Source organism: Catharus ustulatus, chromosome 6 (assembly GCF_009819885.2).
Source record: "Catharus ustulatus isolate bCatUst1 chromosome 6, bCatUst1.pri.v2, whole genome shotgun sequence".
Lineage (NCBI taxonomy): Eukaryota > Metazoa > Chordata > Aves > Passeriformes > Turdidae > Catharus > Catharus ustulatus.
Genome location: NC_046226.1, coordinates 14300858 through 14326275, shown reverse-complemented (window position 1 = coordinate 14326275; position 25418 = coordinate 14300858). Strand labels below are relative to the sequence as shown.

General features: G+C 40.5%; 1 protein-coding gene across 3 annotated transcripts in view; it reads left to right on the top strand.

Moving 5' to 3' along the window:
* The window catches only part of VRK1 (VRK serine/threonine kinase 1), a 35432-nt gene extending 28736 nt beyond the window's left edge, over positions 1 to 6696 (top strand). For all 3 annotated transcript variants that reach the window (XM_033062966.1, XM_033062967.1, XM_033062965.1), the window contains one exon: positions 5341 to 6696. In XM_033062966.1, the coding sequence (XP_032918857.1) occupies positions 5341 to 5423 (83 nt within the window). In that variant the 3' untranslated portion in view covers positions 5424 to 6696. The remainder of the gene's footprint in view (positions 1 to 5340) is intronic.
* Positions 6697 to 25418: the final 18722 nt, after the last annotated feature.

Sequence of the window (25418 nt, the reverse complement as noted above, 5' to 3'; positions counted from 1 at the left end):
TTTTAACTGTGTATCCATCTCTGTGCTTAGTGACTGAAAGATCTGTTCCTTTCTGTGCCCTTCTTAACCTTCCATTACCTGTCTCAGGAATGTCACAAGTTAAATCTTAGTACAGAAGTTATGTGGTCTAGTTTTAGAAGTTAAAAACATGTGCTGCAATGTTGTATCTCGAAATTACCAGAAAGATCTGACTTTTGAGCAGAAAAATTCTATTTTCATTTGCCTGAAATATTGACAAACTCATTCTATATTTTGCATTAAGTATATTCAAACACAGTAAAAGTGATCTTTCTTTTTATGGCCTGCCCCGAGATTGAGGATCTTGAAAAGCTATTTACATTAGAAAAGGTGTGGTAGGAGGTGCTTTTAATTGTAAAGATTTTAAAATATTGTGGGTGGGAAGGTTAAAATTGATTTGGTTTACATTTATCTTTGTGGTTCTTCATGAACAGTAGGGTTTTTCTGACAATTTTCAAGTGAGAAATTTGATAAGAATTACTTTAAACATGTGCCACAAATCATAATAAAGAGAAAAAGTTAGTGTCCAGCATGTAAAATATGGGAGTGTTACTGTGTAATTCTGTGTGTGCTTGGAACACAGTTCTTTATTTAATCTTCCTTTATTTCTGTACAATGTCTTCAGATCAGTTTCTAGCACTTAAACACATCTAAAATATAAAAATTTAGGTTCCCTTCTTACATTTCATAGGACTTTCTTATGTCTACTGCTAATAAAAAGAATTAGAACAAAACATCTTGTAATGAAAATTTTCCATGTGAAGGTTTTGTATAGTTTTTTGCATGTAGAACTAAGTAATTTAAGAAAAAAAAAGTTATGTCCGCTGTTTTGGTTGTTCTTCTGTGACCTGAAGATGAATTGCAGTGTGTTGAACAAGTATTGCAATTCAAACTCAGATGTAAAATTTGCAAGTGAAATTTTTCCACAGGAAAGAAAAATTGTATTGCAGTGACTCAGATTTTTACAGGGAACTAACCTTTTGCAAGATTGCAAGTAATGTTTTGAATTAAACTGCCTTCTTCCTGCAAATTGCTGTGTGGTGAAGAGGAAGGTTAATTTCAGACCCATGCTGCATGGAACAAGTGATTTCTGTTTATGTACAATTGTGTTTTGAAATATCTTCAGTGAAGCAATTTTGCAAATAGAAGTAAACCAGTTTCAGTTTCATCTGGAACAATTTTATATTAAAATTTTTAAAAGAACACTCATATATTTGATGTTATCTGTAAGAAATACACAGGCATAAAGTCATAAATAATAGATTCTTGTGTTCCGATGTTTTTCCTTATGAGAATATGAAAAGTATTTGCTTTATTTGTTGCAGGGAAAGGAGTACTTGGCAGAACAGAGTAGCTAAAGCTAAGCCCCATCTCACAACTTTATTGACTTTTCTCTCTCATCCCCACTCCGTAGTCATACATTTACTGAAATTCAAGTTCATATTTGCATTCTTTTGGTCTCTCTTTTTTTTTTCTGAGTCGTATTTCTGAATTCTTGTAGAAAAAAACTGCTGTGAAAACAGAAAAAGCCAGCTGACCACAACTACTATTTGTTGCCCTTGCAATTTCTTCAGCAGCTTTAGATAACTGAAAAATGCTTGTCTGAGAAGTGTTATTCACCAGGTTTTTTCAGTTATACAGGAGTTCCCTGGCTGAACTGGGAAAGAGCTTGTCGGAGGAGTTTCTTGAAAGAAAACTTCATCTTCTTACAATCTTCTTGAAGGAAGATTTCGTCTTTTATCTTCTTTAAAAGAAAAGTGTCTCTTCATTGGCACCATATTCCGACTTCTCAAAGTGATTGGGAGATGCTGGTGTTTAACTCATTAAATGCTGCAGCCTGGCCTAAGTTTTCATTTGATGTTTGCAGCTGGTTGTTGAATTTAGTCTTCAGCTTCCAACGCTGTTTTCTTATTCCTTCCATATGTAAATAGCAAATGTATGGGTTCCATTTTCTTGCTTCCTTTTTCAATCTGATGACTGTAGAACCCTTTTAAGGGGCTGTTGAAGGAAAAAGGTCTCCTAGAGAGCCATCGAGCAAAGTGACTTGGTTATTTGATACCAACAAAGACAGCTGAAATATACCTGAAGCACTTTTTGGAAGAGAAAAGGGATACTGTGATCAGGCAGAATTTTGAAGAACTGGAAGTTCTAAGTTTAGCTGCTTTGGAAACCTCAAGTATATATTTATTACTTAAATTGATAAAAAAATTATACTTGGGAATAATTTATTGCACTGAGACCTGATGTAGTGGCATATGTAAAATTGTAGATTAGGGACAGTCTCATTCCTACCTTATCACTTCTCAGGGTTTACTGTGGCAATTTCACATATTTATGTGTGGAATAATTTAATACAGGCATGTAGTTGCCTGTATTAAAGCAATGTCAGTCCTAACACTGTCCTGCTGTGGCACACAGGGTGCCTACACAGAAATGATGATTAAGCTTCATCCATGTGGATACCAGTTGAGAACATCTCTTTCAGAGAACACCACCACATCATCCACCGCTCCAGATTTACTGACCTTTGTTTCTGAAAGGGGTAAACATAGAGCAAAATGTGTCTGTAGGGTTCTGCACACGTATGCATGGACTTTAGGTTTGGGGTTTTTTTTGAGAAAGGAAACCTTGTACTGTCTGATCACTGTCCACCACTTCTTTTGATGTTAGGTGTTTTATTCAGTGATGATGACTACAAATTTGGTTTAAGAGCTACAATTGCTGGAACTCTTCAACCCATTAGCTGGAGACTGGCATTAGCCTTTTTCAGGTGTAGAGTCAGCATATGGAAGTGATACTCACTTGTAGCATGTCTGGTGTTAGATATTTTTCACTTACCTGATGTTTGCTGACAGTCTAAAATCTCTATGTGGCTCTGTTTTCAAATATTCTAACGTATGATGTAACTTAGAAATCACCTAAATCCTACCTGGTTTTATCTGCTCAGTTGCTTGATTTTCACGTTTCCAAATCTCCCTGTCCTCCTTTTCATCAAAGAAGACAATTTAAACAGGAAAGTTGTGACTCTGTGTTTACCAAAGGAACTTCTGTAATTTTATTGAAATTTTTTTTACTTGAGCACAGTTTTATTTCTTATTTCTTTCTGTGGTAAGACTTGTGTGTTTCTAAAACAGTGTAGAATTGGAAGACAAGAAGGGACATACTCTGTGAGATCTGCTCTATACACCAGTCTAATAAATTTATGTTGGTGTTGATCTTGATACATTCTAATATTTTATCTTAAAACCTGTGTGATTATTCTAAAACTTCCCTGGTCAACACCACTTGTAATACTTGCCTATCCTTACTATTACAAAAGATTTAATGAAGGGGAGTATTTTAATATCTTTATTACCTAATATGAATTTCCCTTAAGCTTTATAGTTGTGTTAGCTGCTGTGGACATGAAAATCACACTCATTTTATGCAGCAACATTTTGCACATTGTAGGTCTCCTATTTTTCTTTTTTTTAACTCTCTTCAGATAAACAAACTAAATTCAATGTTTTCTTGTTTTTGGTAGAAAGCTGGAAACCGTTTTTCTCCGCATTTTTCTGAGACCTTTTTTGTAGGATAGAGCCCAGAATTATAACAGTACTGCTGGGTTTCTTTTGTAAAGCTTTGTTTTGCATTGTTTTCTGCCTCCTTGATTCACCCAAGTATACTCATTGAGCTTGAACAATCAGTGACCCCACTGCCTAAAGGCTGTTGTCTTAAGCAAGCAGCTTCTTTCTTAAGGACTTCCATGAAATTCAGTTATTCTTTACCTGTACATTTGACATGGATTGTGGATTTACATATCGTTTTACGAGCAAGAACTGAATAGTTAGGCATGCTATCTTCAAGGAGGAATTTAGGATTAAGAAGAAAAAAAACCCTAAAAATTGCATGACTAGGAGATGAAAAATATTTCATTTTTATTGTATATGCAAAAAGGTAGAAATTTTTACTGTGTGTAATATTTTTTGTCGAAGTGACTGCAGTTGAATGCGATTCACGTGAATGAGCAGTGGTGTTTTGTTTTCTTCCTTTTCCCTGGTAGTAGGCAGGCAAGAATCAAAGTACTGGGAGGTTTTATTATTGCTTTTAGGTATGGTCTCTTTGAACAACCTGCCTGTCAGGTTTACTAGGAATCTTATTTAGATGGGATTATTCTTTACCTTTGTTAATAAAATATTGCCAAGTGATAGCTTGAATCTGTAGGCACAGTTGCACTGATAGCTGAGCTGATTTAACAGCTGACATAACCAAACAGAAATCTTCCTTTCCTTTTCACCTGTGCATTCCACCTCCCCTTGTATAAACTGCATTCAGAATGCCCTAAGATGCCACATTTCACTAAATTGTGAGAATACCAGAGCAAAATTTTTTTGCTAAGTGTCCTAGTTTCAGCTGGGATAGAGTTAATTTTCTTCCTTATAGCTGGTGCTGTGCTGTACTTTGGATTCAGTATGAGAATAATGTAGATAACACAGATGTCTTGGCTGTTGCTGAGCAGTGCTTACCCTAAGTCAAGGACTTTGCAGTTTCCTGTGCTCTGCCCGTGAGGAGCTTCACAAGAAGCCAGGAGGGAGCATGGTCAGGACAGCTGATCCAAACTGGCCAAAGGGATATTCCATACCATGGAATGTCATACCCAGTATATGAAATGGGAGAGTTGGCTGGAAGGGGCCAGTTACTGCTGGGGAGTGGGCTGAGCAGCAGTGAATGATGAGCTCTTGGATTGTGCTTCATTTGTGAATTGCGGTTTTTTCACGTGTGGTAATTAATCTCTTTACTTTTGGTATTATTATATTTTACTTTTTCCATTTCTCCTCTACTTGCCACTGGGAGAGGAGTGGAGGGGGAGTGAATGAATGAATGAATGAATGAACTTTGCACAGTGAGTATTTGGGGTTTGTTGTGGGCTAAACTGTGATCCCAGAGCTAGATGAGCTTAAAACAAGGTCCAAAAAATGGCTTAATACTGGAAAGCATTATAAAACTAAAAGTTGGCATATGGGGAGGAAGGAATGGTGTAGATTTTGAGGATCTAATTCTTTTGGTGAAGATGAGCTAAAAAAATGGCTCAACTGCATCTGATGATACTGCGTGTGTGTGTATGTGGAGAAGTTGAGCTGTACAACATGTTTTTTAGGAGAAGGTCAATGCCCAGAAGTACTTGTAGATTCTCCTCTGTCCATGGCATATTCCCCATCCCCACTTATAGCTCAATGAATGATTTGAGTTGAGCTATCCTTTTGAAAACCAAAAATATTTTCTTGTGTTCTGTTTTTGTTGTTTTATTTAACACAAAGTCTTTTTGTTTTGTTTGAATTGTAGATGCAATTGCTACCAGAACCCAGAAAACGACCTCACCAAAACCCAAGAAAAGCACAGCAACCAGAAAGCGAGTCCAGAAGTAAATAATACATGGAGCAACAAAATAAGTTGCTCTGTGGCTCATTTCTGTGTTATTTTTTTGGGTGGGTTATGTTTTTTGTTGTTGTTGCTTTTTTTGTAGCACTGGAATATTTTTCTTTCCTTTTTTAAATGATGAATCCTGTAAAAAATGGACTGCTGTTTGTACCTGGTTTTGAAGAATAAATGTTTTATTAAAATATTTGCATAATTTATGTATACTTAAATACTAATGCAAAATTTTGCCAACTTTTGAAGTGGGGATGCATTTTTATTCTTTATATACATAAATTTATGTCTTACAGGCAAACTAAAAGAGAGTGCTTTTTTCCTGCTTTGTAATGTAGAGATAAAGCCTTATTTAATAGTTTCATTATGGATACTGTGTAAAAAACAGCAGTGTTGCATCTGATTTCTTACAGTTTTGAGTAAATTCATATTGGTGGTCACTTAAATATGCACTGAGATGAAGTCTGAAGAAGCAGAAGTAACTTTTAAATATGTTTTAAGTGTTCAAATTCAAAACTACACAAGGCAAAAAATCATGTCTTTCCATTCTAGTTTGGATGAAATGCATTTAAACAATTCTTTGGAAGACAGGTACTGAATTTTAGCCATTTTTTTGCATAGTATTTGTGTTCGTATCATTTTTCCAATTATTCTCAGTTTCCTTGGAAAGAAAGAGATCAGAATTTCAGAAAAAGGACCCGGGGCAGAGAAAAGAACCAACCAAAAAACAATGCCTATTCTCAACCACCCCCTCAGGTTTTCTTTTTATATTAGTGAAAAGATTAGAATGTAAGTGTGAGTAACTTTATACAGGATCTAGTTCCAGTGAAGTATTGTCTCATGTCTGCTTCTAGCAATAATGGTTTACCATTTTAATACTTGAGGAGCATGTAATCTTCCAAGTTCTTTTGTAAAAGTACTTCTTTGGTTAGCTTTGAGTCCTCTCTTCAGAGTTGTAAGTCAAAAAATAGTGTTGAATTGCGGTGTGAAACACTGCTACTTTTCATATATCTACTGCAACATCCACGTTATAAGGCATGAATATCATTCTTATCAGGGCTACCGAAAGTTTGGCAAACCAAAAGGAGTCCATATGAGCCAGTGAGAGTGTGTTCGTGTGGTTGTCCAGCTTGCTCGATTGTATAATGTCTGAGTAGCAACTCAGAAGATTAAATAAATATGTTGTAGCATGAAATGTTGAATGAATGAATGATGTTATGTTTTGTAATGAGGGAATCCGTTGTTTTGAAATAAAACTGGAATACCATATTTAAGAGGTGCTTTCTCATTTCTTTTGACGGTTAGGCTCGTTTTCCTGGGTATTAGCAAAGTGTGGCTAACAATTTTAAGCATAGCATTCTCTTCATTTCAGATGTAAAAATAGGATTGCTAAAGCCTCTGTCATGTTTAAAACTCTTCAGATCAAACTATCATTTTAATGAGTTCATTTAATCATTTTGTTCAGAAAGTATATTACTGTGTTCTGAATAGCTATTGTCAGGAAGGCATACTGTATTCTCTTCCTTGTCACATACTCAAAGTTAATGTCATTCTTTTGTACTTTGGTTGTTTGACATTTTATTTTTTTTAGTAACTTATTTACCAGTAAACTTCCTTTGATTACTTTTCAAGTTTTCAAGCACTGTGTTTTCTTTTGACACCAGCAAAGCCAAATGGAACAAGCAGTTATTTCCATGTATTTAAAAAGAATGTTTTGAGGTGCAAATTTCATGAGCCACCTCTACCTCCTCCCACCCTAAAAACGTCCTGGAAGAAAGATTTCCTGGCAAATGTTCTATCAAGGAAAAGGATGCATTTTATTCAAGGTGACTGTTGTTCCAGGGCTTGTCTCTGCTCACAAGGCACTGCAGAACGCCAGGCTCCAGGTCGCTGTAACTGCAGTGTTTAAAGCACGGGACGGCCAGGAGGAGCGGAGGGGAAGGCTGTGCTCGTACCCGCAGCGCTGCCGTATGGATCACATACCGTGCGTGCTTGCACACACGTGCTCTCTCTGCTTTGCTGAGCGCTGATGGGGAAATGCAGCACTTCAGGAGAGGCGGAGGGTGCAGTCGGATTTTGTTGACATCCCCGTTTGAAAGTAAAGTCCCTAACACAAAAGAAGCAAGCTGCCTTTAGACTGCATTTACTGCTCTTGATGACTCCAGTTGTGTGTAAATATTAGAAAACAGCAGGGTCCTGCATTCCAAGAATCACTTGAGCAGTGCCATGAAGACAAGTGTCCTTACTAGTATTGTAGTCATACTCCCAAGCTCTCCTGCTGTTTCTAATCTGTGCGTGCAGCCGTGAAAAAACTGGACTGACATTTACAGGCACAGCAGGGAGACACTTGAGTAGGGAATGTTAAAGACTCCGCTACCTATGTTTCAAAGTGGCCACCATACATGATAAATCTTCACAGGAGAACTAGTCAGCACTTCAGCTGATGGTGTAATGAGGATATTGATAATGAAGCACAGAGTGCTTTTAGTGCTTGAACATTTTGCAGACAGATTGTTTATATTTTTCCCTAATCTAAAATATCTGGAGAGACAGTCAAATTCAGGATGGATATAACATATTTTTTAGATGGTGCTGGTTTGATAATTTTACAAGATTATTTTCCAATAAGTTAATATAAAATAATAATTCCTGATATTTGCTACAGCTAGCATTAAGAAGGGGGTCAGTTGCTTTCCTGAGTAGTTTGACAGACTTTTCTCACTGTTTTGTCCCAGTGAGCTGCCAGATTTTGGATGCCATAATACCAGTAATGCAATTAGGTTTTCTGCACGTTGTCTGGTTGACTTCTCAGTTAAGAGTTTCTTTCCCTTTGGGAATAAGACTAGACAGACTGTCATTTGCTATTACTAATTCTGCTTAGCATTATCACTGGAGCTTTTTTGTAATTAGCTATCTTAGTTGGCTCTTAAATTTTAATAGCCAATTGAAGCTACATTTTAGCCAAGTTCCATATCTAAATTGCATTCAGTCCATTAACAAAGTTGGTTAAAAGGCTATTAAAACAAAAGCCAATACATGGTGGTTAGCACTTACATCTTTGCAGCAGTAGCAGTACCAGCCTCCAATGAATATTCTCAAGAAATGGCACTTCCTTCTAGAAAGGAAGTGTACAAAGAATAACCAAAGTTTGTTTTGGGAACAAAGGCTGAATATGCAGAATACCTGTAGACAAAATAAATAAATTGAATTGTGTCTTTTCTGGAAGAAGGTGGGAGAGATTGTTGGGGGGAGATGTAGAAGGGGCAATTAATGGTTCTGCTCAGATTTGACAGGTTCTGGAAAAGCCAAATAAATGAAGTGATGTTTTTCTCCATTTCAGCTGATCAAAATTATTAGCAAAACCATCTGAAGCACCTTCTGGTGGAATTGTCATCTTGCTGAGTTTAGTTTGTAAAACATCCTGCCAGACATTAAAAAAACTGTAAGCATGCCAGCACATAGGCTCAGAACACCACTTCTCTAATTGATAGACCCTATAATTTTCTTTTTTACTGAAGACCATGGCTGGATACCTCAGCCTCCCATGTAATTTAATATAGCATTAGTCTGAATTTTTTATCCCTAGTAGCATTTTTTTTTTAATTAGCTTTTTCTCCTCTTTGTTTTTCTTAAGGTGTAGACAGGAGATTAACTGCCTTTAGTTAATCCTGTGACTAATAATGCCTTTCTCAGATTTTCTGCTTAAAAAAAACCCCAAACAAACCCCTTTACTTTTGGGAAGACATCAGATATTAGTGCTGTTATGGCTTTAACAGAGAGTCTACCAGTTGCTGATGAGCTGTTTCAAGGATAGTTTGCAATGCCCTATATAGGTGATGATAGGTGAGTATCAGTAGCTTCATTGTAGGAGGTGTGAGGCAGACTCCAGATTGTGTCTTAATAACCAGTGTATATCTGCTTTTACCAGCATATGTAGTGGGACATCTAAATGAGAGTTTGCATAATGTACCAGTTCCATTGTAAAACAGAACACAGAGCTGGTGCTCTTTGAGCAAGAGTCAGATCCCTTTGTCTGTAGTTGCACTGCAACATCAAACTGAGTGGAAAAGTTCTGTGGGAGCAAACACCAATTCCTTTACCTCCCATATTGTTTTGGGGGTGCTGGCCTCTTGCAATGCTGAGGTACTCAAAGGGAAAAGGAATCTTTTCTTTGTGAGATATGATTTTCATTATATCATTTCTGAAAGGCAGAGAGAAAGCAGATGTGATAGGATCAACTTTTTTGAAAAATCCTAGAGTCCTAGTTGGGATCTCAGATAGCTTTATGCAACTGCATGCTAACTCATAGGCATTTCTCTATTATCATCAAGATTCAGCAGCTGAAGATTTAGAAAGTTGATTCAATGAATATGATGCTTCATTTAAGTTCTTTATCTCTGTGAATGGTCCTCTACAGCACCAGTTTTGGGTTTAGAAAAATGCAACAACTCTAACTGGCTGCTACAATTTGACTACTTTACATGAATGTGCCATGTTTTTAAATATGAAATCACAAACAGTATTGCACTTGTACTTCTTTCTGGAGTCTGTGTTTCATCTTATCCTACCAAAACCCGTCATCTTCCAGATAGGTGCATATCCTGGCCATGTAGTCTTCTGTGCCAGATTTTAATGCCCTTGCATTTAGTTCTGCATAGAAATACCTGAAATTGTCCAATGGCCCTCAGGTTTCACAGCTACCTAAGCTGTTATCAGTAAAGCTTTTACTTCCCCATGGAGAATGCTGCAACAAATCAAAATTGAGGTTTTGCATTTTCTCAGGAGTACCTGAAAGAGTAAAAGAGTTGTGGAGGGACGGTCATTTGATAGAAAGATTGGCTCCCATATTTCTACCCCTTGTCTTGCAAGGTCAGCTTTCCAACACTGCAGACCTGTGCTGCTGTGATGAGCTTGCGTAAGTATACTCAAAATAAAAGTGATGAGAACACAGTGAGACAGCTGTGAAGTATAGTAGAAGTGAAAAGAAAATATACATTTTTATGAACTTTCCTGAACTAATTCCTTTTGCCAGACCACTCCTGACAGGAAGAAGCTGGCACAGTGGGGATCTGCATCTGCAGCTTCTGAGAGAAGAAAAAGTCTTCCTTGGCAAATGGAGCTAGAAACCCAGAAAATTAAGGATTAATATGTTCATTTATACAGAAGCAGTGAGAACACAATAACATGAAATATAACCAAGGAGGATGCATTTAAAAGACAAAAGAACCCTGGAAGGGACGGTACTTAGCTTTGTTCAGAATGCAAACTCTAACACGCAGTTCTGGGAATTGGTGAATTGCACAGCTTAATGTTAAAAGAAATTACTTCATACCACAAGAAATACATGATCTCTGCCTTGAAAACCTGAAGGTACTTTCCTTTCTCTTTCTGCCAGGAGAGGAGTGGAACACTGGATCTACTTGAAAGTAAGTAACCCTCCAGCTAATTTTGTCTATCTGCTGCTAGAGCTGAACAAAAATATTGTAAGTGATAAATTGAATACCTTTCTGAAAAGAGATATATCTATAAAAAAATAATAATGCCTTTGTTCTTATATTCTCACTAATCTCTCATTGTGGAGCTCTTTCCTTTGGATTGGTGAGGGTGGATCTGCTGTAGCAAATGTGCAGTTCCTGACTCACTTCTAACAATACTTGATGATAGCCACAGCAAAAAATATACAGCAAAGAGCCCCACATTTAGAAGAAAATGTAGTGCTGAAAATATCTGGGTGTGGTGTAACTAGTTTCCTCTGTCACTGAGAGAGCTGATCATCAGTAATTTGTAGGCTTTGGGTTTTTTAAATAGGTGTGGTCAAATCGGAAAGGAGGCAGAATTTGAAATGAATGTCTTATCCAGAGCAGGTATCACCTGACAAATCTCTGTGGAGACTGACAACAGTTTTTGCCTTTATTATTCTCATATGGGAAATGGTTTATGTGTGTCAGTGACTTGTGTTGCTGATTGCTTGTTTCCCTTCCTCATGGCAAAGCCCTCCTACAAGCAATTTTGAAATTTGCCCTCCATTTCTGGTGAAAGCACAGCCTAAGATTTTCTCTAAATCTGACCAGAATACTTGTCTTTCAGTGTATGGAAACTATTCTGTTTTGGGGGTGAATTTCAGTTATTTATATTGAAAGCCTGACCTCTGTATTAGAACCCAAAATCTTATTGAAGCCAGTAAGGGATGCAGGTAACCACTCCCTCTGAAAATGAAGTTTATGTTCCTTTAAAAGTGTATCCTTTGCCTGCGAGGAATCTAATGATATTTTTAGCTGTCAAGCACACTGCCAAAGTATCTTCAAAAATTAGGGGTAGGAGCAAAATTGCAAGAGAGACCCTTACAAGGAATGAGTAATTCAGAAGTGAAATTGCATGCTGCAAACAAGTAACTCGAGCTGAACCACACAACTTGTGCTTGAACTTGACATTCTTTGATTAACTAAGGGTACTGTGTCCAAGGTAATGAGGAACTGGAGGAGTGAGAAAAAGTGTATTTAAATATCTATGTATTTTTGCTGCATTCTTCACAGCTTTTTTTAATAATATCTGTTGTAAGCTCTTTCAAGATGTGGTTGTCTTCCTACCCTTCTGCAAAATACCTGCTGCATTAGAATATGAGAAATTGAGTGCCTGTGATAAAATGAGTTTCCTTTTATTAGTTATTTTGTTTATTTCAGGGCAATATGCTTCTTCCTTCTACCTTTCAAGGGAGTATTTTGATTATTCAACAAGTATTTTAGCTTTATTAGGCTAATTATGTAGCCTCATTAGATTAAATATGAGCCTTAATGAAATTCAGGTTGCCCTGAAGACCACAGAAAATGAGGGGAGATATGAGATACCTGGGGCACCAGCAGGCATTGGAGTAGGCCAGGGCACAACATTGTGCTTATAGCTGAGGAAATGGAATGGCTGTTCTGGACAGGCTCTCTTGCCCAGGCTGATGATTCAAGGTGTGGACCTTTCCTACAAGTGTGGCTGCCTTGCTGCTTCCTCTTCATCACATCTGCCTGGTAAGAGCAAGACAGAACCATCTGCCTTCATCAGTCTCTTTTAATCCTATGCATCTGATTTCTTCCCCATTTCAGCACAGACCATGCCATTTGCTGCACTGTTCTAATTAATCATTCTTGCAATGTTCAGAGCCCTGGGACCACATAGTCTAAGTCCTGCACAGGTACTAGGGGCCCCACTAGATCACTGTAGGTCACTTGAGTTTCACAGCTTGGCAGGGGCTATAAGATTACATGGAGCTTTTAAGGAGACACAAATAGTGCATGAGAGTTTCCTCTCTGTTCTCCCGTAAACTCTCTCCTTTTATTTCTTTTTTTCCACTGTAGCATTTCCTCAGATCATTATAGGCTCTGCAGATGTTGTTCTGTTCCTTCCATCCATTTTCACTCCAGTTCTCTCCTACAGAAACATCTGAAGACTCATCAGAGAAGCCTACACTGGCTGTGTTTCCACATTATCATTTTGCCTTTGACAACCCTATTAGTTTTTCTGAAAGACCATCAAACTGGGAATTAAATGTACCAAGGAAGCAATTTCTTCTAGAAAAGGGTTTTATCCAATTGTATGATGTTCAGCCACCAAAGTATTCCTTTATTTCATAGGCATGGTAGTTTTCTGTGTCTATGTCTTATCTAGGTATGGCTTCTCAGGAATGCTTGAGTTTCTTAATATACTAGTAGTCCCCAGGAGAGAACCCCTATTTGTCTCTTGAAGTCTCACATATCTAGATTGAAAGATGGACAAAGAATTTTGTGAGTTCTATCACATTCCACTGGGAGGTTTCTTTCCCTGAGGAAACCTGCCTGAATACATGGATAGTCCATTTAGGTCAGCAGCAAGCAATGGAGTGTCCAACTAAAAATTTCAAATTATATTTGTAACCAAGACTTCTTCAGACAAGTGCCGGGGGATATTATGCACCCAACAGCTGATCATTCTAGTCAAACAGGGATCCAAACCTCTGGTGGCAAAGGAAATGACATCACTTTCTGCCTTAGGAATGGCTGCCTGCTCAAAAAGTGGAGCTTTAACAGGAACAGCATTCATTAAATAAATGTCCATAATTAAAAAAAATAATGTCTATTAAGAGATTTCCATTCTTTTGTATCCCTTGTTGCAACCTGAAGATGATATCCCTGTCTGAACTGGTAAATTCAAGCCCTGCCCCAGTAGGTGCATTCCAGTAATGGGCAAGAACACACCTGCTCTTGTATCACAAGCAGTGACATGCTTCTAGTGTATGATCTGCTGGCAAGTTATTTAAGCCATCAGCCTATAAAAGACTATCAAACTGGCATAACTACACACCTTATGACAGAATTTGTGAGCATTGCCAGTTAACTATGTCTGTGTAAACTATGGTGCAGTTGTGGTCTGTTTTCCCCTCCTCCTGGTGACATCCCAAAGTCTGAAGGAGATACTCATCAAGAGAAAGGGTAGGGAATATCTGATGGGTGGATGGGAAAGAGAAATTTTAGGAAAGCTGCTCCAGATATACTTGTCTCCAGGAAGTCATAGGTCTCAGTTCCATGTACACTTGATAATCATCACTTCTGCCTTTGATACCATAATGCATTACCCAATTTGCTGTCATTTATTGTCATAGGATGCTCTGGAAAGTTTTTCTATTCTGTCATAAGTTCTTCCAGGTCTTATTCCAGGATCTGGATTTCTTGCTTTGTGTTTCTCTGAAGGAATCAAACATACATGATGACTGCTGATTTTCTGCATTAAGTTTTAGTGGTAGACTAATCCTGATAATTAATGAAGCACTATCAAATGTTGTAAGGGAGACATTTTTATAAGTCCAACGACAAGGCTGGAAAACTTAGAAAAGAAGGTTGAAGAGAATTGATCTCTCTCTGAATGGAGCACTTCCTTCCTTTTTGAAAGCCTGGGGTATTTTTTTGTCTTTGTAGAGTATCAGCGCAGTCTAAACACTGAAACAAGGTGGGTGAATAAAACTTCAACTGATCTTTGATCATTCAGACTCTGCAGAAATTCAGGGCAAGTCATTGCTGCCTAGTTCTGTTTTCAGAACAAAGGTTTTTAGAGCAGTCAAGTTCAGCAATTACTATTTTTGAAATTTTAACGGATCACTAAGATACATTAATCTTTTTTTGCTTCCTCCTCATCAAAGCATTTGATTACCATTTGATGGTTGGAGGACATCACAGTCAGAAACCCTTTGGCTCTCACTGCTGCATCCTTTGCAAAGCAGCAACTGAGTTCAAGACCTGCCCCAGAATTCATGCCTGGTTTCTACCTCCTTTTGAGAGGTTGAGTGGTGTTAAGAGTTGTACATAGCTTACAGAGGGCATACACATAAGTGATACCAAATGGAATTGAACTATTTCTGAAATGCTGAGGAGTACCTCTGATGCAGAGCACGGTTCTTTTAAGAATTAGGGCATGCTATTCCTCTACATTCTTTGCTGTGCCAAAAGAGGACTAGTCAGTGGATTATTTATATAAAACTTATATTAAGTTTTTCTTCATACTAATGATGAGGATAACGTGTAGAAATTTATTTTTTACTTTCAGGATTTCTTACAATTAGTCTATTTTACCAAGGTTAAGGTACATTCTCTGTTAGACTCTTTTGTCCTTATCAACAAACCTGACATTATATTCATGAGATGAAAATATGAAAGAATCTACAAACTCAAATTCAGAAAAAGAGGTTTTTTTCCCCCTTAAGTTATTTTGTCCTTCCTACCCTACAAAATGTAATCAAGCACTAGAAGAGAAAAATTAATCAAGAGCAAACCAAATTATATAAAGAGAGACATTTTTTCACCTATCCTTTTTAGAAGGGTAATTGAAAGAGACAGAAGTCAACTAAATTTAGTACACTAAAACAATGTACAGTACTGTGAGTACTTCAGCGTAATGGACCAAATATAGTTCTTTAAATCCTTCCCATTGCAAATCCAAGGAGAGGGAATTAAAAGAAGTTTTATTTTCAGCGTTGTTAGTCAGTTAACTGTAAAATAATTTTCAAAGATACAAAGATGTCCTTAATGCGTTATACTGTGTGGATTCAGGTTGGAATACTTTTGTTCTGCAAAGTTTCCATCACCAGAATCTCTTTCCTTCCTTGTTCAGGGATTTAAAATCCACATTCAGACCTATCAAGTCTTATACTCAGAGAATGAGACTAATTTGGTTCATTCCTGTCTTACATGTTTCTATAGATGGGTTTGATTACAATCAGAGAATAAATTCCCATTTCAACTAAGCCAATCCAGTGGGCACCTGGGGTCAGTAGCACAGCCCCATTTCCTCCTCCATTTGTTTTCTGAAGTAAAGTATAAAACCCCTTTGTAACTAAGAAATAATTCTATTTCCCTGGCTCTTAATACTTTAATATCATCCATTACTGGGCTGGATGTAAGTCATTCAGGTACTGGCCAAAAGTGGTTGTTGAACAGCTCTAAACACCTGTATTGTCCCAAGAGTTTCACATGGCTTTCTGAGAAATTCCCTTCTACCTTTGAAAAATGGAGAATTAACCAAATATCTGATCAAGCTGCATTACTATGCCTCATCACCAATATTTTCATATTTAGAATAAGATATATATTCTTATTGAATATATATATCATCCATTAAGTCACATGAAGTCACATGTACAAGTCAATTATGAAAAACAAACTTTTGGAGGCCAGAAGAAGAAATTAAAAATCTACAATCACCTCAATTTTCCAACACTGCTTCTAGCAGTGAAGCCTCAGGCATCACCAGGCATTGTCAGTCAACCTGGTGCCTGCGTCACATTTTGCTGTCTCCTTGTCACCAATCTAGCAGGTCACAGGGTTAATTCCAGAGTGTCCATTTCAAGCTATTAACTTTGTAATCAAAAGAAGTGTTGGTTTGGAATGTGATGAAGTGGTTTAGGGTAATTTCCAGGGCTGTCAAGATGCACATGCTACCCTGTGACTGCAAGAGACATGCGGTAGAAGCTGAATGATTGGCAGGGACAAGTTGGAACTAGTTGCTGCTAGGTTATCCTGTATGGGTTGTTTCATTATCATAAAGCCATGAATCTTCAATAGGTGGATTTGCTTTTTCATGAAATGGATTACCAGTAAGTTTATGAAGTGGTCATGACATTATATTTCACTGTAACATTGAGTGGAAACAAAACTCATATCCTTTCTTGAAAAAGCAGTGGCCTCCAGGAAGTCTCTTTGTGTTAGATAATGAGAGCTTTCAAAATTTTAGGCACTCACCTGAAATGTGCATGTCTGAAGCTTCGTGTGGTATAATTATAAAGGGAAGGCATTCTTCCCAGTAGTGTATTACCTGTTTGAGAGAAAGAGAAATTACAAAGAGTGTGGAGTGTAAAATGAGTCTTGATATTTTAAATAGTATTGACTAGGGCCTCTAAAGAATTCCGTGGGCAGCTTGATAATGCAGAAAGAGACAATAGAGAATTTTCTACATGCTGGCTTTGCAGAAACATGTTCTATATTTGATTGTTTCATTGAGTGCAGCAACAGAGTATGCAAAACATTTGGGATCAATAATGTTTTTGTACATCTTTTTTCTAAAGATACCAAGTTATTCTACAAGAACTGAGCATCAGTAGGAGAAGCTCATATCCAGGAACTAGGTACTCTCTTCCCTTTACAGGGAAACAGGGGACCAGAAACACAGTTCAGCCTGCTCAGCATCACACGCTAAGTCAGGCTCTAAATTGCATATAAAATTCCCAGACAGCACATGTCACTCCATCTCCTGGTCCTTCATACAAGCCGAGAAAAGTGTTTGTTCTTGATTAATGGCCAAGAGAAAATATTTAGGTCCCATGTTAATGTCCTGTGGAGGCCTTGTGAAGTAAACCAGCATCAGTCTATTCAGTCAAATTCAAGGAACTATCTATCTGCAATGGAAACTATACAGGTTCTTCTCTAAACTCCTTTATAAGTCACAAATGAGGAGTAGTGTGTGTTCTGGATTATTTCTCTAGTACATTTGCTTTTAAATATGAAGGGTAGCACTGAACTAATCATCTGGTCAGTCCTGGACCGGATATTACATTAATCACCTTAGGATGGCAAATGTATGTGCTGCACCAACCAAGCATTCACCTGGCTGCCAATTTCCCAAAGCCCCTTAGCAGTTAAAATATAATTACCTGTGTGGACATGAGATGGTTGACTGAATAGGTTATATTATCAATATAATTATAATGCTACTACTCTGTAGGTATTATGGAGGGCAGCAGTTAGTACCTTTCTGCCTTTTTATCTGGGGGAAACTTCCTAATGCTTCCAGCAGGGAAGTCAACATGCTGTTGGGTTCAGTGCTTTTCTCTGTTGCTGAGACTGGATTAGTTTCCAAGCCTTTCTCACCTCTTTTTAAGAAATGGTAAAACTAAGCCTGCTTCTGAGAAGTTCTTTGCATTTTATAAACAAAGAATCCTATCCAAAAGAAAATTCTGATTACTTAATTATTTGCAATATCTTGTTGAGGTCCCCCTCTACTTTCCTGAAACATTCCACTTCATTCAAGTGGGCACACTAAATAGGCATTACTTTATTTGCATTTTGAGGATCTGATCTTTTCAAAATGGTAGATGCTCTTTTTATAGGAAGCATCTAGTACATCATTAGTAAAAGAACAGAACCTTTTGAAAAGAAATTTTGAAATAATTATTTACAAATTCTCGTTTTTCTGATAATTCCATGATTGCAATCAGGTCATCTGTTTGTAGGAAGAATTCTAAATATATATTCATAGAGGGCTTTTTCTCAAAAAGGGAAATAACAATGCACAACCTAATGTATTAGAGCAGTAAAAGTCTTCCACTGTTTTTACAAGTTTGGGTTAAATGTAAGTTGTTTTGTAATGCTAGTAAAAGTAGCTGTGCTTCACTTTCTGAGGATAATGAGGGGAGACAAAAGTGGTGTCTCCATCTTCTGAAATTTTGAGGGTGAAATTAGTTTGTCAGGAGATGGTTTGAAACAACTGCTTAGATAATGTGAGGCACACATGGCACCGTCCAACATTCCTAGATCCACTGTTGTTGAATACAGCCTCTCCAAGATGGCATTCCATTCTTTTTTGTATCGAGTGCAATTAGGTCATTACAGAAATGTGTTCTGTCTTCCTCTTCTCAGTGTTTGCTACAGCATCCCAGAAGGAAGCTGACACTTCACATTACCTTGTGTTTTAATACCTTTATATGCAAAATCTCTGCTGCTTCTTGCCTGCTGGAAGCCAGCTGTGGCCTCCCATCAGAAGCTGCGTATCAGGATTCAAGAGCACGTCATAGTGGGGTGGTAAAACCAGTAGAGCCACATATCACTGTGTGTGGTAGCACACAGAAAGGGGTAGTCATGCAAGGCATGCAAGGTGAGAATAATTGTTTTCAGAAATAGACTTCTAAGATCCAGCTGCCAGGTACTCACACACTGGGGTGTATCCCTGCCTGTGGTTTTGCTCAAGGACAGAGCAAAGCTTGGGAGCAGGACACAAGGAGAATATTTGGGGGTGGAATGTGGGACAAAAGACTGAAACTAAGGACAAATTCTGCATCCAAAGGTAGTAGTGGACTTTTTGATACTCCATTCTCCAACTCCTCAGTGGAGTTTGCCACAATTCATGCACAGCAAGGCCAGAGTAAAGTCATGCAAGGGGCTGTCCTGCCTGGCATGGCCATGGGACACAAGGCTGGAAGTTGGAGGGTGGGCCAAGCCTGCAGCTCAGGTTTGTCATCATCTGAAAGGCAGTGTGGACTGCAGGAAGGCCAGGGGGTTGTGAGACCTGGGGTGGCACTGAGGGATGGCAGCCTGTATGTCCAGTCAGACAACTGTGTGGTCCCCAGGGGAGTGCACTTCCTGGGATCTGGTGATTTGAATGATTACAGTGAAGCTCAGTCGAGAATTTGTGGTTGGAGGAAAACTTTGTTTTTAATACACAGAAGAAATTTTCTTCGTGTGGGATGCAGCTTCTACTTACCTCCACCTGCAAGTCCATAAAGACGCATGAAACTTCCCAGCTCATGCTCCAAAAAACACACACACTAGACCTACACCACAGTTCTGGCTGACAGACTGCCAAAGCTTTTAAAACTTTATAAAGTTATAAACATATATAAACTATATACGTACACTGGAAACAATCCAGATTCAAGAAGCAGCTGAGAAGGCACGTGGTAAACACAAAGTCAGTAACTTTTATATAACATGGAAGCTACTGGTTTGCTTCAGAACTGCAGATCTCTGACCACAAAGGATTTGGAAAGCAGGCTGGTGTGGCTTAAGGCAGACCTATTTTCTGCTGGAGAACTGATTTCCCAGGGATTTGAGGGAGAAATACTATTTCCCTTCAACTAAAAGTGTCTCCATGCCTCTGACTGCCTCATGGAGCCAACTACACTAAATGCACAAAATACCCAGTTGTCATCCAGGGTACAACTGGATCTGAGCAGTCAATGCATTGTCATTTTCTCCCACCATGCTAAATGTCTTCAATTTACAATTTCTTTTCTCTTACACTTTCATGTTCTGCAGCTGCTTGTAAACATGTGTGCTGTACCCAGTTCAAGTTGCCTTCCCCACAAAGAGCAGTCACAAAAATGTAACTGTGGGCTTTTGCGCACATAAACACATTTCAGCCATGGGTGCCTCTGTTAGAAGCTACTTGCTGGGCTTTGAGCCTTCTGTGCCCCATTTCAGACAAGCGGCATGTTTATTTAAAAAAATCTTTGTGCATATTCAGGTTTTATAGCCAGGACTTGCAGCCACTTGCAACCACAACCATTTTCAGCCATTCTGTGGAAACAAAGAAGTAGAAAAGGAGCTAGAAACTGCTTTCAAAATTAAAACATCCTTCAAGGAAGAGAGGTCTCACTGTTCCATCAGAAGAAGGAGGGCTCAGTGATGGGCTTGCCCAAGACCTGGGGTTGGGCTGCAGTCCCCCTGGATGTCATCACAGGAGCCTCTCACAGCCTTGTGTACTTGTCATTATTTGAAGGTTTGTTTTTAGAAGTGTGTTTATGCTCTCAGTTACGCTTTTCAGCTTTTTGCTTCTCTGTTGCATTACCTCTGAAAGAGTTAACATGAGAATGAACTACAAAGCCAGGAGACTGATGAGTAAATGGGACCTGAAGGCTGGGAAGGGTTGCGATCCATTACAAGGGACTGGACTGAGTATGGGCACTGGCAGCTGGATCAGTCAGCTGGGAATACAATTTCAGAGGCCCCCAGCCTGACAGAGTAACCTGTGGCTCATCACCCCTACCCTGCTGTTGCTCTTTTGGTGGGGTCGGGGCTGCTGGAGCATTTGAGGGGTGTGGGTTCAACAGTGAGCAGGCTGAGCCAGTGCCATGGGAGGGCAGCATTGCTCAGACACAGCCCGGCTCCTTCCAGCCTTGTCTTGCTCACATCCATGGAAGGGCTTCTCCTCCGAGAGCCCTCTGCTCTCACTGGACCTGCTGCCCTGCCATCAGCCCAGGACACTGCAGGAGAGCCAGACCAACTGCTGAGCCCATGGCCAGCCTTGGCTGCTCACCTGTCCCTCGACAAACTCTGCTGTGCATAAGCTAGTTCGGTGAGTTTTTCTCCTTTTGTCTTCAAGTGCCTTCAGAAGATAATTACATGGAGCTGGGGCCATTTGCTCAAGTTACTTTTAATTCCCATGGTGGTTGTAATGAAGTGTGTACTGCACATCCATTTTACTAAAGTAGTGTATAAGGACACACTTGACTTGCTTTTCCTCTGCAATTGAGAAAGGACAGATCATTAAGAAAACAGGACCACTACGTTATTGGTGCCTTCAAACAGATCCCCCGGCCTGACTCCTTTGGAACGGATGCAGACTGAGTCTGAGACATATGGAGGCTTTGGTAAAGGGCTTTAAAATGCTTCCTTCCCCCTCAGGCTGGTGCTGCTCCCAGCATCTTTGCAGGTTTTATCTCAAAGCAGATAGGCTTGATAGTGAATGGGAGAAGTGTCCATTAGAGGAAATAAGGGAGAAACATCCTGCACCAGTGAACAAAACCATTTCTGAAGATTTCCACTTTGTAGTACAGTAATTTCACGAATACAAGCCGCACCAATTTGACCAAAATTTTGGTGGAAACCCGGAAGTGCGGCTAATATTCCGGGGCGGCTAATACATTAACAAAATTCTAAAAGCTGCCAACACGGAAGTGAGAGCCCGCGGCAGCCCCAAGCCAAGATGGAGCCCGGCCGGCCCCGGCAGAAGTGGGAAAGCCTGGCAGAGGCGGGGCCAGCAGTGTGGGGGGCGGGCGGCAGAGCCTGAGCCAGCAGGGCGGGGCAGGGGGGTGGCAGAGCCCGGGCCAGCAGGGCGGGGGAGCCTGGGAGAACTGGGGCTAGCAGTGCAGGGGAGCATGGCAGAAGCAGGAAGGCCAGCGGGTGGGGCTGCCTGGCAGCGGGGGAAGCCCAGCAGAATCGGGGCCAGCAACATGGGGGAGCCCGGCGGTGCGGGGGCCTGCAGTGCCGGCCAGGGCGAGGAAACGCGGCGGCGGTGCAGACGGGAGGGGGCGGCCGGCGAGCCCGGCGGCGGCGGCCCGCCGACGGGGCTAGGGAACGCGGCGCGGCCGGCGAGCCGGGCGGCGGCAGCCCGCCGGCAGGTCTAGGGAACGCAGCGCGGCCGGCGAGCCGGGCGGCGGCGGGCAGGGCTAGGGAACGCGACGCGGCGCGACCGGCGAGCCGGGCGGCGGCAGCCCGCCGGCAGGGCTAGGGAACGCGGCAGCGGGGCGGTGCTGACGGGAGAGGGGGGCCAGCGAGCCCGGCGGCGGCGGCAGTGGCTGGCCCGCCGGCAGGGCGAGTACGTAAACAATGCAGCGGCGAGGCGGCCGGCATGCCTGCCAGCGGCGGCAGTGGCTGGTCCGCCGGCAGGGCGACTACGTAAACAACGCAGCGGCGAGGCGGCCGGCATGCCTGTCAGCGGCGGCAGTGCCTGGCCCGCCGGCAGGGCGAGTACGTAAACAACGCAGCGGCGAGGCGGCCGGCATGCCTGCCAGCAGCGGCAGTGACTGGCCCGCCGGCAGGGCGAGTACGTAAACAACGCAGCGGCGAGGCGGCCGGCATGCCTGCCAGCGGCGGCAGTGGCTGGCCCGCCGGCAGGGCGAGCACGTAAACAACGCAGCGGCGAGGCGGCCGGCATGCCTGCCAGCGGCGGCAGTGGCTGGCCCGCCGGCAGGGCGAGTACGTAAACGCAGCGGCGAGGCGGTGCTGACGGGAGAGGGGGGCCAGTGAGCCCGGCGGCGGCTGCAGCACCACCCGGCCGGCCCCGTCAGCAACCATGAGCGGACCGAGCCTTCCTGGCCCCACCCCGAGCCAGTAAAGCCCTCTATGCCGCGATCCTGTTACTAATTGGCCAATTTGTGAAAGCTGCGCACGGATTCTCGCGACGAACGAAAGTGCGGCTAATATTCGGGGTGCGGCTTATCTATTGACAAAGACAGCAACATTGTTGAGGCACCGGAAGTGCGGCTTATAATCCGTGCGGCTTGTATTTGTGAAACTACTGTAATCCTGGCAGGTGCTCTTCCCACAGGGTTCTGCTGGGGGTTTGAGATTTGTGTGTTTAGGTGCTGGCTGGTCTGCCTCATGCTGAGTGCCCAAGGTGCTGTCAGAGGACAGATATTTTCAAGTTCAAATCCTCCTTTCCCACTTCTTGACTCCACAGAAGTTGCAGCACGTACAGAGATGCATTTTCATTTATTATTTCCTGAAAAATCGCCTCCTTGAGGCTGCTCTCCATAGAAGCACTATCCTGTAGTCTCTCACAGAGGAACTGATGACAGGGATTTAAATCAAGCCCTTCCTGTATGTCAACAGAGTACATAACTCCCCAGCCAGAGTGCATTTTGAAACTGAGATTACATTGGAGCTTTCAAGCTAGATATATTTTATAAAAAGTAATTGCACAGTCTTGCGTTTAAGATACGCACTCAAGTTTCTGTCTTTGATCAAAGAAATGCTTATTTCCCAAAGTGGAACAGTGTCAATAGGAAATATTCATACTTCTAATATTGCTTCAGGGCTGAGGTGCTGTCCTGGGAGACTGAAAATAGGGCTGCTCTGTTCCAAGTGATCTCCCTAAATATTGAAATTTGTGAATAGAAGTCAGAGGCGAAAAAAGGGAAAGTTGACATCAGCAGCTTTGAAATTATTTAGACTTGCATTTTCTCTTAAAAAAAAACCCAACAAGTTACACAAATAATTCTTTTCAATCCAAACAAAATATGAGGGTTAACCTTTGTCACATAAAACACAAATATATTTTTGTACTGGATCAATTTCATTTTCTTCTTTTATTTTAGTGAATAATATTCTCAAATATGCTTGTAGGGGGTCTATGCAGAGATTCATTGAGCAGGAACCTGTTCATATTTTTGCAGTGCTTTGATCACTGGACTTGGCATTGTCTGTCAAAACTTTGATTAACGTGAGAAGATTTTGCTAGTATGAAAAGGGATTATATTGGTTTTTTTCATATCTACAGGTGGATACAGATACCAGGAAAGGATAGAGTTAAGTTCCTAATATGTGTTAATAATTTCCCTTTGTATTATCCTGCCATCCTTCATTTCTTCCACCAAGTTTCCTAATGTCAGAGCATAGTGGAATGAAAGTATTACTTTGGAGTAACTGGGACTGAAACTCTTGCTTCTAGGATCAGGGACATCACTGTAACACGACAGTGTTTCACTACTGATAAGGTTTCTTTCGCTGTTCTGCAATTCAAAGGAACTTTGGGGCCCTCCTATACAAAGGACCAATATAAACTCTGAATAACCACTAAAAATAAACCCATTTGCTATTTGTTATTTTATAGCTGAATGTGGTAGCTACTTCAGGGTTGTGAAAAGAGAAGACATCCTTAGTTGTCTGTGCAGAGCATTTGCAGGCTAAGGAGTCAGCAAGCACTGACAGGATATTTAGAATCATGCAGTACTCTGCTATGTTTTCAAGGAAAATATATTCTCCTGTAGGAATTACTGTGTTCAGTCCTTTGCCCTGTGTTAAGCAGATAGTAGCTCAGATGTTAGGGGTCCTTCATCCCTTAAAGAATATTAACCAAATCTTCCACTCTGAGTTAAAAAAAATGCCATTAAAGTATTAAAGCATTGGAGTGTTTCACAAAAAAATCCAAACCACAAAAAACCCCCAAAACTCCCTTTGAACTCTAGATTATAATGAAGAGATCATATAGAAAAATCAGTTAATTTTGCAGTGAGAGTAAAACATATTTTTTGAACTCCCCAAGGCAGGTTTTCCTGTGGTGAGGCCTCAGGAGGAATAGTAAGCAGAAAAGGATTCCTGTGATGTTTAGGCTTGTGGTTTGCTGCTTTGCAATATAACACATAAATTGGTGGACAGAGATGTTTATTTTCTATTAAGTGTTGCTAACAAAGCATCCATACTTCAAGTGAACTCCAGTTCTGCATTGTTATGTTCAGGAGTCAGTGCTGATTTCTTCTCTGCATTCCTCTATGGCAGCCTTAAATGCCTTTATTTTGCCATGATGCAAGATTGGTATCAGTCTATTTTCTTTCCTTTCTCACTGTATCTCAACTTGAATTGAGCTTTTGGTGGGCTCACCCCATGCTTCCCTTAGTATCACATTTAAGGCGTCCAGATGGGGTGACAGAATGGAATAAGACACCAGCCCTCCATCTGTTAAAAAAAAAAAAAAGAAAAAAAAAAGAAAAAAAAGAAAAAAAAGAAAAAAGAAATTAAATACAAGGTTTTATTGTTCTTTAAGTAAGAACAGATACAGTCTGTATGTCAAGGCCAAACTATATGCTATTAAATCTATCCTTTGAAGTCTTCCATTGGGCTGACCAAGGACAGATGGTAAACTGTTATCAGTTGGTATGGGATTAGGTCAAGTCGAAGTTCAAGACTGAGGGTAGCAGTGAGAGTCTCAGTTCAGTTGTGAAATGTATTAGTTTATTGAACAAATACCACATAGTCAGCATCTTTGCT